We start from the raw sequence: 14,596 nt of genomic DNA, 5'->3' as shown, positions 1-14,596 counted from the left end.
TGTGGTTGTGTGGTCATTTTTCATTCAAATCAAACAGAATATTAAATTAATATACCACCCTTTATATTATTCAAAGATGGTTAAGGGCTTAACAAAAGAAGACACCTGTACAATGTCAGATACAGTTGACATGTATTCCATGTTGAGGTTGCCTCCCAATATTAGACTTTATATACATCACAGAAGACTGAAATATAACAAACCAGTTGACATGGAAACAATGTATTTTCTGCAGTTTCAAAAAATATGTTTATTAGTTATTACATCATGGAAAATATGACTAACATTCCACCCATGAGGCCACTAGAGGGCGATTGACTGCAGGAACAGGATCTATGGAGAATCCTCCCATACAGTTCATGTTAATCATATATTCTGTTATAAAGTATTAGCCCCGTTTCTACTTTTAGGGACAGATTGCAGGAACCAGATTAAACCTCCTCCTGGATTTAAAAGCATTGTTAATGGATCATCTCTATTGAAAGTGATTGTTAATCCAGGACTAGACTTCATCTGGGTCTGTGAAACCTGCACTTTAATGTTCTGAGCTTGTTCCTTGAATGGATACAGTAAGATACAGTTGAAGTCGGAAGTTTACATACACTTGGGTTGGAGTCATTAAAACTTATTTTTCAACCACTCCACATATTTCTTGTTATCAAACTATAGTTTTGGCAAGTCGGTGAGGACATATACTTTGTGCATGACACAATTACTTTTTCCAACAATTGTTTATAGACAGATTATTTCACTTATCATTCACTGCATCACAATTACTGTGGGTCAGAAGTTTACATACACTAAATTGACTGTGCCTTTAAACAGCTTGAGAAATTCCTGAAAATGGCTTTAGAAGCTTCTGATAGGCTAATTGACATCATTTTAGTCAATTGGAGGTGTACCTGTGGATGTATTTCAAGGCCTACCTTCAAACCCAGTGCCTCTTTGTTTGACATCATGGGAAAATCAAGAGAAATCCGCCAAGACCACAGAATTGTCGACCTCCACAAGTCTGGTTCATCCTCGGGAGCAATTTTCAAACGCCTGAAGGTACCACGTTCATCTGTACAAACAATAGTACGCAGGTATAAACACCATGGGACCACGCAGCCATAATACTGCTAAGGAATGAGACACGTTCTGTCTCCTAGAGATGAAAGTACTTTGGTGCGAAAAGAGGACCAACAGCAAAGGACCCTGTGAAGATGCTGGAGGAAACATGTACAAAAGTATCTATATCCACAGTAAAACGAGGCCTATATCAACATTACCTGAAAGGCTGCTCAGCAAGGAAGAAGCCACTGCTCCAAAACCACCATAAAAAAAGCCAGACTACAGTTTGCAACTACACATGGGCGGAAAGATCGTACTTTTTGGAGAAATGTCCTCTGGTCTGATGAAACAAAAGTAGAACTGTTTGGCCATAATTACCATTGTTATGTTTGGAGGAATAAGGGGGATGATTGCAAGCTAAAGAACACCATCCCAACCGTGAAGCATGGGGGTTTGACCCAAGTTAAAGAACTAAGGCAATGCTACCAAATACTAATTGAGTGTATGTTATCTTCTGACCCACTGGGAGTGTGATGAATGAAATTAAAGCTGAGATAAATCATTCTCTCTGCTTTTATTCTGACATTTTATATTCTTAAAATAAAGTGGTGATCCTAACTGAGCTAAAACAGGGAATTATTACTAGGATTAAAAATGTCAGGAATTGTGAAAAACTTGAGTTTAAATCGATTTGGCTAAGGTGTATGTAAACTTCCGACTTCGACTGTAGGACAACAGGTTTTTGATGACATCGTCCCACGTGAATGATGCATTGCTGCCTTTGGGCCAATTAGTGTAATTTTGTAAATGACTGATCTCTATGGCAAGACACATCATTCATCCAAGTTCCGTCAAAATCAGGCCAGTGGTGTCTGAAATATTGCGTGTGACTAACGTATGTACAGTTGATTACTATGGCAACCCCCTTTGACAGGGTTTGCAACATGTGTGCCAAGTGTTGTTACAATACGAATATCCTTGACGGATTTATATGCATTTGTGCCAGACCACGCCCACGTAAAAGTTTATTGGTCAATAGCGGCCAGGTTGTTTTAAGTACACCTCTGAAAAATAGTGTGTTGAGAGAGCTTTGTCCATTGTTGCCACATACCAACTTTCATGCAAATCAGTCATTCGGCGCCAGAGGAGTAGCATTTTAAGTGTTTTTCCCAACATTTAAAATGGAGGAAAATACATCACTGCAGACCTTGTAGGTATAGGTGCCTAAGGCCAAATTGTTCCTTTCAAAGAGAGGGAACTTTGTACCAAATTTCATGATTTTAAATCAAACGGGATTAGAGATGTAACCTTTCAAATTGTGCTTTATCAATTGTTTGTTATAGCGCCACCATCTGGCCAATTAGTATAATTTTGTAAATACGGGATCACTATGTGGGGGGGAATTATACATGGTCCTGAGCACCAAATCATGAAATACTTGTCCAATAGATCCTTTTCCAGTACGTACTGACATCATGCACAGATGCGCAAACTCCTGGAGGCAGTAAGAACGCCATCGCCGTCTGCGCCCATGAAACATAGACCATTATTTTTTAATACTTCGAAATAAAATAACTTTTTGAGGTTATCATACACTTACAATGATGTTTTGATTCTTGCTTGAACAATCGCTAAGATTATATTTGGTTGTGATCTTAGCAAAATCACTATTTTGGATGCGACAGTTGTTAGCTAGAATGCTAACGCTCATTGACATAGGCTGTAGCAAAAGCTAGCTAAAGAGCCATTTTACTGGTTGAAGTTGAAGTGTTTTAAAAAAAAGTGTAATGCATTTGATTTGCAATGACACAAATATTATATTCAAGCAGGACATTCATAAAAGCCTTAAAATCCAATTATAATCCAAAAGTAGTGTGAAATGCACTCATAAACAACGTGTAAATTGAGACTTTATTTGCTGGTATCTACAAGAACTCCCTTTGTTCTGACACCAACTTGTGCACATCGTCCTCGTGCAGCAATGTTTGCAACACAAAAAGGGGTCTATTAACAATATTTCAGACCACCACCAGAGGGCAGTAACAGTTTACCTTCTGATGTATGGGGCATGGGACTGTTGCAAACTGTCAGACATGAGCGAGATTTGGGAATAACACTTAAAATGTTTGAACATTCTAGATAAGGCTTTTAAAACATGAAAGCATGTTATATCTATGGAAATTCAGAAGATTACAAGCATTAAAGTCCTTAGAATGCTTGATTAGACAAGAGCTGATATCAAATCAAAATCAAATTAAAGTTTATTGGTCACGTACACAGATTTGCAGATGTTATTGCAGGTGCAGTGAAATGCTTTTGTTTCTAGCTTCAACAGTGCAGTAAAACCGAGCAATACAAATACACAATACACACATGGAAACGTTCTGAGAAAATAAATAGAAGAATAATGTAAGAAATAACACATCAAAGTTGTCTAGAAACAGGGTGACCGTGTCTGACGAACACTGATTGTGTTCTCTGCCTACCCCCTTTTATTGGGCAAACATGAGGTAGTCCTACACTGTTGATCTTTATCAAGAACTACATTACTGTAGGGGACTGGTTCCAGACCTTTTTCAGTTACTGTGCTATGTACCCCAGGTCCTAGTACCCCCTGTGGACAGGCCAGATACCTCCAGGTCCTAGTACCCCCTGTGGATAGGCCAGGTACCACCAGGTCCTAGTACCCCCTGTGGATAGGCCAGATACCTCCAGGTCCTAGTACCCCCTGTGGATAGGCCAGGTACCCCCAGGTCCTAGTACCCCCTGTGGATAGGCCAGGTACCCCCAGGTCCTAGTACCCTTTGTGGATAGGCCAGATACCCCCCAGGTCCTAGTACCCCCTGTGGATAGGCCAGGTACCCCCAGGTCCTAGTACCCCCTGTGGATAGGCCAGGTACCTCCAGGTCCTAGTACCCCCTGTGGATAGGCCAGGTACCTCCAGGTCCTAGTACCCCCTGTGGATAGGCCAGGTACCTCCAGGTCCTAGTACCCCCTGTGGATAGACCAGGTACCTGCAGGTCCTAGTGCCCCCTGTGGATAGGCCAGATACCTGCAGGTCCTAGTACCCCCTGTGGATAGGCCAGGTATACCCCCAGGTCCTAGTACCCCCTGTGGATAGGCCAGGTACCTCCAGGTCCTAGTACCCCCTGTGGATAGACCAGGTACCTGCAGGTCCTAGTGCCCCCTGTGGATAGGCCAGGTACCTGCAGGTCCTAGTACCCCCTGTGGATAGCCAAGGTACCTCCAGGTCCTAGTACCCCCTGTGGAACGGCCAGGTACCTGCAGGTCCTAGTACCCCTGGTTGGGAACCACTGCTGTAGGGTACCGTATTCCTACTAAAGAGAGATGTTAAAGTTGTTGGCTCATGTCTGGTTCACTTTCGGATGTTGTTATAATTGTATAACTATTTGAGCAGGACACATCGCCAGCAAAGTGGATACATTGTATCATTTCACCTCACCTGTGAGACTGGAGAAGTAACTCAGCAACTCTTTGAGGAAAGTGGAAGTTGATAACAGTTGATAAAACCAACGCATCGGGGGCCTTTGTCTTCACTCTTCACCAGGGGTTTACAGGTGGAGGAAAACAACCATCGGAAGACAAGACATGATGTGATTGGTAAATGAGTTGTGAAAATCTGATCGATCATTTAAAAATATGTAAGTCTCTTTCAAAAGGAGGCAAGAAGAGGACAGAGAAGAGGTTGCAAGGAGTCGAACAAAATCCAATTGAGATTCTCCCCCGCTGTCCTCCAATAGTTGCTGAATGTCCTCTTCACTGAATAGCGAGGTAGCGACCGCTTAATTGCACCTTACCTGTGAGAACCATGAGCATGTCTGATTAGACAGACTTTACCATGCAGAAAACCATTCAAAAGCTATGATATACTGTATTACCGGAGCTAAACTTAAATGTTTCCCCTTCTAAGTGCAGGCTGCTAGATATTCGTTTGAAAATAAACAGCCTAGTCCGGTCATGTTTAGCTGGTTAACAAGCTGGTAACTTGACCAGCAGTATGGTTTTAGATGACATTAGGAGAAAGGAAAGGGATCCTGGATACTGTATTTGTTACATTACCGTTGTTAAAGAATTACAGAAGTTTATTTTTTTGTCATGGCAATCAACACGTTTTTAGAAATTATGCCTTTTTACAAGAGATTTTACAGTAACATGAAAGGAAATAAATTCATATAAAAATAAAATACTCATAAATGGGGGGGGGGGACAAAAATCTGTTCTCCATAAATCTCATCAATTCAAACATAGAAAATACAAATGAATAACAAATAATCCAAATAGCTGTAAATAATTTTCTAACTGACATTGAGAAGCATTACCTTGCAGAAGGTGTGTATTAGCAGAGCAGTGACAACAACACATAATAAATCAACAGGTAATCATTATATCACAGCAGAGAAATCAAATCAAAACCAAGTTGAGCTTATTGATACATTTACCACATTGATGCATGCTTCCCACAGTGTTTAAAGAGCACATGATGAGACAAACATTGTTCATAAAAATACTGCCCCTGTCATTGGTTAATTAATATGTGCATAGCATCAGTGCATTGTGAATGACCAATGAGAAAACACCCTGGACAACAGTTCAGTTGTCTCTTCAGTAAGTACACAATGACCAAAATGTCACTATATTGCCGCGTTCATGTACTAATCGGAACTAGGAAACTCAGGAATGTCCGACTCGCTAACTGTTTGAAGTTACAGACGTGCCGTGCCACGTTCAACCAGTTAGCAAGTGGGAAATGTCAGCGTTTCCTAGTTCTGACTGGCGCGTGAACGTGGCAGGAATTCAGACATACAGCTCCTAACATGAAAAATGCATAGGACAAATACAAAAGCGTTTTGTTCCTCTTGATCCTGTGTTATTAGTAAATACTTCACCATTTAAATCCTGTTTAACTACAAAATATATACAAAATATACAGTTAATCACAATGGACAACAGATTTAGAAGAAGTCTAGATGGTGATATTGGAAATTATCTGCAGACACAGTACAATAGTAATTTCACTGACAATGTTGCAAACATAGCCCGACTTTCCTCAAACACAACATTGAGGTTGTCATGGCAATACACAACAGAGTGTCAGTTCCTAAATTCAATCTGTAATGCCAGAGTACGTTCAGAGTGCGGTGTTGTCAGAGTGTCAGTTCGTAAATTCAATCTGGAATGCCAGAGTACGTTCAGAGTGCGGTGTTGTCAGAGTGTCAGTTCGTAAATTCAATCTGGAATGCCAGAGTACGTTCAGAGTGCGGTGTTGTCAGAGTGTCAGTTCGTAAATTCAATCTGGAATGCCAGAGTACGTTCAGAGTGCGGTGTTGTCAGTTCGTACATTCAGAGCGTTTCGCTCTCGTCGGAGCGTTCAGAGATGCGCACTGTACGCTGACGCCCGAGGACTACGGTTGTTCCGTGCGTTCTGACCTCCCAATAGCAGTCAAGCTCCCAAACTAACGTTGCCTAGCTTGCTAGCTACTTCCGAGACACAAACGAGAGAACACCTCACTCTGACCACTTGACTCGCCCTGACAGAGCTGGTTATGCTGTTTTCATGTTACCCTAGTGCGTTGGTGACTGGAACTGTGCTGCTGGCAACAATTTAATTACGCTTTTTTTTTCTTTCTTTTTTTACCGACGTTTACTGACACCAGTCATGTTCATCTGATGTCAGTTATTTGCGCTCTGGCACAAAGACTAGAGTGCTCTGAAATCCGGGTAGATAACCAGAATGAATTTACTGAACGCAGCTCCGAGAGTGTTCACATACCGCCGGTCCTCCAACTGTCATAATATATGGTGGAATTCAGTCCTTTTTTTAGAGAAAACAGCGGTTATTTTAGCTTTCTTTTGTGGAGTGCTTGAAGCACACAGCACGGGTTTGTTCTAGTAGGTTTGGTGCATACTCAGCAATGTGACTTGCCCTTTTCTACGATACTGCCTTATCTGTGGAGATAAAACAATGCAAACAGGAACCAGCAAAGGCCCAATGCTTCTATCACAGACGACCTCAGGTGAAACGACATTGAAGTAACCTTTTATAACCACACCCATTCAGTCAAATAGACTGCCGTGTTTCAAGGCAAGCATGTACAACAATGTTACTTACTAGGCACAGTTAGGAATATGGCAGTGCTAGTGGGCTGTGTGTTACGTGTGAAGTATTATGAATATAGTCTTTCAACCCCACAGTGTACGATAGTGTCTGTGAAGCAATCCACATAGAGAAGAGAACTGGTCTGAAATTAATCGAGGCAGAAGGAATCACATAACCATGTCATTAATGTGTGTGTGTGTGTGTGTGTGTGTAAATGCCAAGAAGGGAGCTTTGGTTTTCAACATTCTACATAATCTTAGTGTTTTGCATATTCTTAGTGTTCTGCATATTCTTAGTCCAGGAGTGTGGTGTTGTCATGACGACAGAGGGGGTTGGATAGGGTTGGAGGGAGAGCTTGGCTTTAAGAAAGGCTCTTGTCGTAGGCCTTGACCACACGTTTGATATGGAACAGTTTGTGTCTCAACTTACGACACTCCAGCTTCTTAGCCTGGTAGTCTGGTGTCTGGGGAGGAGCAGAGAGAAAACAGATCATTTGTTTCATCGTCTATTCTCCATTATGGGGTGATAAGAGTTCATTCTTTATAATGTAGAAAGATTTCATAGAAATGTCTGCTCACCCTCTTAAGGTCTTTCAGTCGATTATATTCCTCTGCCACAACCTAAAGTAAAGAATAAGGAGAATAAGAACTATTTCTCCCTGGTTCTAAGTGTGTATCTCAGTGGAGGCTGGTGAAGGAAGGAGAGCTCATAGTATTGAGCTTGTCCTCCTATTTAAATTGACACCAGCCCTCCACCATCCGGACACACATATGGCCCCTGGCGACAAGGGTTGTAGCCCCCACCTCCACCCTCTTGTCTGTCTGTGACCCTCTAGTCTGTCTGTGACCCTCTAGTCTGTCTCCAGTCTGTCTTATGACCCTACAGTCTGTCTTATGACCCTACAGTCTGTCTTATGACCCTACAGTCTGTCTTATTACCCTACAGTCTGTCTATGACCCTCTAGTCTGTCTATGACCCTCTAGTCTGTCTATGACCCTCTAGTCTGTCTCCACCATCTCTCTATGAACCTACTGTCTGTCTCCACCATCTCTCTATGACCCTACTGTCTGTCTATGACCCTACTGTCTGTCTATGACCCTACTGTCTGTCTATGACCCTACTGTCTGTCTCCACCCTCTGTCCATGACCCTACTGTGTCTCCAACCTCTGTCCATGACTCTACTGTGTCTCCAGCCTCTGTCCATGACCCTACTGTCTGTCTCTACCATCTCTCTATGACCCTACTGTCTGTCTATGACCCTACTGTCTGTCTCCACCCTCTGTCCATGACCCTACTGTGTCTCCAACCTCTGTCCATGACTCTACTGTGTCTCCAGCCTCTGTACATGACCCTACTGTCTGTCTCCACCATCTCTCTATGACCCTACTGTCTGTCTCCATCTCTCCAGGACCCTACTGTCTGTCTATGACCCTACTGTGTCTCCAACCTCTGTCCATGACTCTACTGTGTCTCCAGCCTCTGTCCATGACCCTACTGTCTGTCTCCACCATCTCTCTATGACCCTACTGTCTGTCTATGACCCTACTGTCTGTCTATGACCCTACTGTCTGTCTCCACCCTCTGTCCATGACCCTACTGTGTCTCCAACCTCTGTCCATGACTCTACTGTGTCTCCAGCCTCTGTCCATGACCCTACTGTCGGTCTCCACCATCTCTCTATGACCCTACTGTCTGTCTCCATCTCTCTTGACCCTACTGTCTGTCTATGACCCTACTGTCTGTCTCCACCCTCTGTCCATGACCCTACTGTGTCTCCAACCTCTGTCCATGACTCTACTGTGTCTCCAGCCTCTGTCCATGACCCTACTGTCTGTCTCCACCATCTCTCTATGACCCTACTGTCTGTCTCCACCATCTCTCTATGACCCTACTCCCTACTGTCTGTCTCCACCATCTCTCTATGACCCTACTGGCTGTCTCTTTTTCCACAGTTCCTGCTGTACTCTCAAAAAATAACAACATAACATTTCAAATTAAAATTAAAAAAGCCTCCACTGGTCTCCCTCTGGTTTCTCACCTGGTACTGGGCGGAGGTCTCGTCCAGTGTGTCCAGCTGCCTGCTGAGTTTGTTCATCTGGTCACTGATGTCATCCATCTCAGCACACAGATGTTTGTACTCCCTCAGGTCGGCATCAAACTCCCTCTTGTACTCCTGACGCTGGCTGTCTGACGTTATCTCTGGGTAGACGCTGAAGGGAGAGAGAGAAATAGACAAAGTCAGAGAATATTGTTAGACATTGTTCACACATACACTATTCAGTTGAAGTCAGAAGTTTACAGACAGTTTAGCCAAATACATTTAAAACCAGTTTTTCACCATTCCTGACATTTACTTCCTGTCTTAGGTCAGTTAGGATCACCACTTTATTTTAAGAATATGAAATGTCAGAATAATAGTAGAGAGAATGATTTATTTCAGCTTTTATTTCTTTCATCACATTCCCAGGTGGTCAGAAGTTTACATACACATACAGTACACAATTAGTATTTGGTAGCAATGCCTTTCAATTGTTTAACTTGGGTCAAACGTTTCAGTTGCCTTCCACAAGCTTCCAACAATAAGTTGGGTGAATTTTGGCCCATTCCTCCTGACAGAGCTGGTGTAACTCAGTCAGGTTTGAAGGCTTCCTTGCTCGCACACGCCTTCAGTTCTGCACACACATCTTCTACGGGATTGAGGTCAGGGCTTTGTGATGGCCACTCCAATACCTTGACCTTGTTGTACTTAAGCCATTTTGACACAATTTTGGAAGAATGCTTGGGGTCATTGTCCATTTGGAAGACCGAAGCTTTACATCCTGACTGATGTCTTGAGATGTTGCTTCAATATATCCAAATAATTGGATATAGATACTTTTGTACCTGTTTCCTCCAGCATCTTCACAGGGGCCTTTGCTGTTGTTCTGGGATTGATTTGTACTTTTTGCACCAAAGTACATTAATCTCTAGGAGACAGAACGCATCTCCTTCCTGAGCGGTATGATGGCTGCGTGGTCCTATGGTGTTTATACTTGCGTACTATTGTTTGTACAGATGAACATGGTACTTCAGGCGTTTGGAAACTGCTCCAAAGGATGAACCAGACTTGTGGAGGTCTACAGTTCTTTTTCTGAGGTCTTGACTGATTTCTTTAGATTTTCCCATGATGTCAAGGAAAGAGGCCCGGAGTTTGAAGGTAGGGCTTGAAATACATCCACAGGTACACCTCCAATGAACTAAAATGATGTCAATTAGCCTATCAGAAGCTTCTAAAGCCATGACATCATTTTCTGGAATTTCCCAAGCTGTTTAAAGGCACAGTCAACTTAGTGTATGTAAACTTCTGACCCACTGGAATTGTGATACAGTGAATTGCAAGTGAAATAATCTGTCTGTAAACAATTGTTGGAAAAATTATTTGTGTCAGGCACAAAGTAGATGTCCTAACCGACTTGCCAAAACTATAGTTTGTTAACAAGAAATTTGTGGAGTGGTTGAAAAACAAGTTTTAATGACTCCAACCCAAGTGTATGTAAACTTCGGGCTTCAACTGTACATACACAACAGTATGTGGACACCCTTTCAACTTAGTGGATTTGGCTATTTCAGCCACACCCGTTGCTGACAGGTGTATAAAATCAAGCATGCAATCTCCATAGACAAACATTGGCAGTAGAATGGCCTAACTGAAGAGCTCAGTGACTTTTAAATGTGACGCCGTCATAGGATGCCACCTTTCCAACAAGTCAGTTCGTCACATTTCTGCCCTGCTAGGAGGTGCCCCAGTCAATTGTAAGTGCTGTTATTGTGCAATGGAAACATCTAGGAGCACCAACAGCTCAGCCATAAAGTGATAGGCTAATAGAACGGGACCACAGCTTACTGAAGCGTGTAAAAACCGTCTGTCCTTGGTTGCAACACTCATTGCCTCTGGAAGCAACGTCAGAACAATAAATGTTTGTCGGGAGCTTCATGAAATGGGTTTCCATGGCTGAGCAGCTGCACACAAGCCTAAGATCCACATGTGCAATGCCGAGCGATGGCTGGAGTGGTGTAAAGCTCGACACCATTGGACTCTGGAACAGTCGAAACTCGCTCTCTGGAGTGATGAATCACTCTTCATCATCTGGCAGTCCGATGGACAAATCTGGGTTTGGTGGATGCCAGGAGAACGCTACCTGCCCCAAGTGCCAACTGCTAAGTTTGGTGGAGGAAGAATAACTGTCTGGGGCTGTTTTCATGGTTCGGCCTAAGCCCCTTAGTTCCAGTGAAGGGAAATGTTTACACTACAGCATACAATAACATTCTGGACAATTCTGTGCTTCCAACTTTGTGGCAACAATTTAGGGAAGGCCCTTTCCTGTTTCAGCATGACAATGCCCCATGCACAAAGCGAGGTCCATACAGAAATGGTTTCTCGAGACCAGTGTGGAAGAACTTGACTGGCCTGCACAGAGTCCTGACCTCAACCCCATCAAACACTTTTGGGATGAATTGGAACACCGACTATGAGCCAGACCTAATTGCTCCAACATCAGTGCCGACCTCACTAATGCTCTTCTGGCTGAATGCAAGTAAGTCCCCTCAGCAATGTTCCAACATCTAGTGGAAAGCCTTCCCAGAAGAGTGGAAGCTGCTATAGCAGCAAAGGAGGGATCAACTCCATATTAATGCCCATGAATTTGGAATGAGATGTTAGACGAGCAGATGTCCACATACTTTTGGTAATATAGTGTATTTGATCAATAGATCTCGAATGTACTATGATCAACAGTATTAGAGTCATATTCTGTCTTGCTGTACACTCAGCATATTTCAACGAGAAGCTCCGCTTTCTTTTTGGCCACTTCTTGACCATTTACAGGAATTGAGTGCTCCTTGTAATACACCGTAAAGCAAGCTAGGGCTTCATATCTTCTGTTTTACACCAGTCAAATAATGGTTTTCAGATCCCAATTCTCTCACCAGGGCCCTCTCCGTCTCAAGGAGAGAAAAGGCAGAGGGGAGGTGGATGCAGCTCTCTCACTAACGACCTACCCACAACTGACCCCCAACACCTTAAACCTTTGGCCCAATTCTCTCATTATTTCCAATTACAACCTCATGTGGAATGGCATGCCAGTAGAGATTAGTTACTGTACTGGACCAAACAAGACCAGCCCAGACTGCTATACTGTTAGAAAAAAAGAGTTCCAAAGGGGTTCTTCAGCTGTCCCCATAGGAGAACACTTTTTGGTTCCAGGTAGAACACTTTTTGATTTCTGGAAGAACCCTTTTGGGTTCCATCTACATGGAACCCAAAAGGGTTCTACCTGGAACTGAAAGTGTTCTACCTGGAACCAAAGAGGGTTCTACCTGGAACTGAAAGTGTTCTACCTGGAACCAAAAAGGGTTCTACCTGGAACTGAAAGTGTTCTACCTGGAACCAAAAAGGGTTCTACCTGGAACTGAAAGTGTTCTACCTGGAACCAAAAAGGGTTCTACCTGGAACTGAAAGTGTTCTACCTGGAACCAAAAAGGATTATTCAAGTTCTCGATAACACCTTTTCTTCAAAGCGTGTACTGGGTGTGTGTGTAAAATCTCTGACTAATATGGCTCTAGTGTGTGTGCATGTGTGTGTATGAGTGCTTGCCGTGTGTGTCTAACGTCCCCCACTACCATTGCATTGTTGCAGGTGTGTGTGAGTGTGAACGTGTGTTTGTGTGTGTGTGAATATGCCCGCCTGCGCTCGCATGTGTGTGTGTGCGTGTGAATGTGCCTGCCAATTTGTGTGATATAATAATATATAATATATGCCATTTAGCAGACGCTTTTATCGAAAGTGAGTTAGTCATGCGTGTAATACATTTGTGCATGTGTATGTGTATGTGCATGTGTATGTGCATGTGTATGCCTCCCTGTGTGTCTCACCTCTCCCACTCCTCTGGGTCCAGTTCGTTGCCAGTCTCTCCTCCAGTGGTGTACTCTGTTTCGTACTGTGATTCATCCAGCTCAGGGTTGCGCCGGCGCCTCTTCCCCCTGTTAGCAGAGGGCTTCCTGACCCCCCCTGCCTCCTCAGAGGGGCTGGAACTGGCCCCCTGGGAGGGCTGGTCCGAGGGAAGGATAGCCAGATGCTCTGAATACCTAAGGCACAACAATAACATTCAATATAAACTCAACAATGAATGTAATACCTGAATACCTCTGCTCTATGTACCAAAAACACTCTGAATACCTGAATAGTTCTGCTCTATCTACCAAAAACACTCTGAATACCTGAATAACTCTGCTCTATCTACCAAAAACACTCTGAATACCTGAATAGCTCTGCTCTATGTACCAAAAACCCTGAATACCTGAATAGCTCTGCTCTATCTACCAAAAACACTCTTAATACCTGAATAGCTCTGCTCTATCTACCAAAAACACTCTGTGAATACCTGAATACCTCTGCTCTATGTACCAATAATTACCTTCGTTTTGACTTTAGTTTCTATGACCTTAGTCATGGCCATAGTTTATTGTCACATACAACCAAGAACATATCAGCCATGACCTTACTATGGTTTCTGATCCACTTAAAGGGAAAAACGACAATGAAGTACGTGAATGTAACTGATCACAAATCACCAAAACCACTGGACAAATGGAAGAGACAGACTCCGGATTTCCTTAATAAAAGGAGGGGAAGAGCCAGTTCACTGTTGAGTTAGCAGGGATTTAAGGTTTCATCTCGTGGCTATGATATTACAGCAGAGCACCATATAATATAAACTAGCAGGTTGGGGAAGTCTTGAGGCTATAGCATTCCTCTGTTTATGAAGCAGGACTTTTTAGGAGTTTCATCAACATTACATAAACTCAGCAAAAAAAAGGAACGTCCTCTCACTGTCAACTGTGTTTATTTTCAGCAAACTTAATATGTGTAAATATTTGTATGAACATAACAAGATTCAACAACTGAGACCTAAACTGAACAAGACATGTGACTAACAGAAATGGAATATTGTGTCCCTCAACAAAGGGGAGGTCAAAATCAAAGGTAACAGTCAGTATCTGGTGTGGCCACCAGCTGCATTAAGTACTGCAGTGCATCTCCTCATGGACTGCACCAGATTTGCCAGTTCTTGCTGTGAGATGTTACCCCACTCTTCCACCAAGGCACCTGCAAGTTCCCGGACATTTCTAGGGGGAATGGCCCTAGCCCTCACCCTCTGATCCAACAGGTCCCAGACGTGCTCAATGGGATTGAGATCCGGGCTCTTTGCTGGCCACGGCAGAACACTGACATTCCCGTCTTGCAGGAAATCACACAGAACGAGCAGAATGGCTGTTGGCATTGTCATGCTGGAGGGTCATGTCAGGTTGAGCCTGCAGGAAGGGAAACACATGAGGGAGGAGGATGTCTTCCCTGTAACGCACAGTGTTGAGATTGCCTGCAATG

The 14,596-nt window shown here is 43.2% G+C and overlaps 1 protein-coding gene across 1 annotated transcript in view; it reads right to left on the bottom strand.

Moving 5' to 3' along the window:
• Positions 1-5,120: 5,120 nt before the first annotated feature.
• The window catches only part of si:ch73-61d6.3 (occludin), a 41,852-nt gene continuing 32,376 nt past the window's right edge, over positions 5,121-14,596 (bottom strand). Inside the window, exons 5-8 of the mRNA XM_020477040.2 lie at positions 13,084-13,296; positions 9,211-9,382; positions 7,750-7,791; positions 5,121-7,634 (exon numbers count right to left, since the gene is read on the bottom strand). Of these exons, the coding sequence (XP_020332629.1) occupies positions 7,533-7,634; positions 7,750-7,791; positions 9,211-9,382; positions 13,084-13,296 (529 nt within the window). The 3' untranslated portion in view covers positions 5,121-7,532. The remainder of the gene's footprint in view (positions 7,635-7,749; positions 7,792-9,210; positions 9,383-13,083; positions 13,297-14,596) is intronic.

Source organism: Oncorhynchus kisutch, linkage group LG13 (assembly GCF_002021735.2).
Source record: "Oncorhynchus kisutch isolate 150728-3 linkage group LG13, Okis_V2, whole genome shotgun sequence".
NCBI classification, from domain to species: domain Eukaryota; kingdom Metazoa; phylum Chordata; class Actinopteri; order Salmoniformes; family Salmonidae; genus Oncorhynchus; species Oncorhynchus kisutch.
Note: the sequence above shows the minus strand (reverse complement) of the source record. Positions and strands in the feature narration are given on the sequence as shown.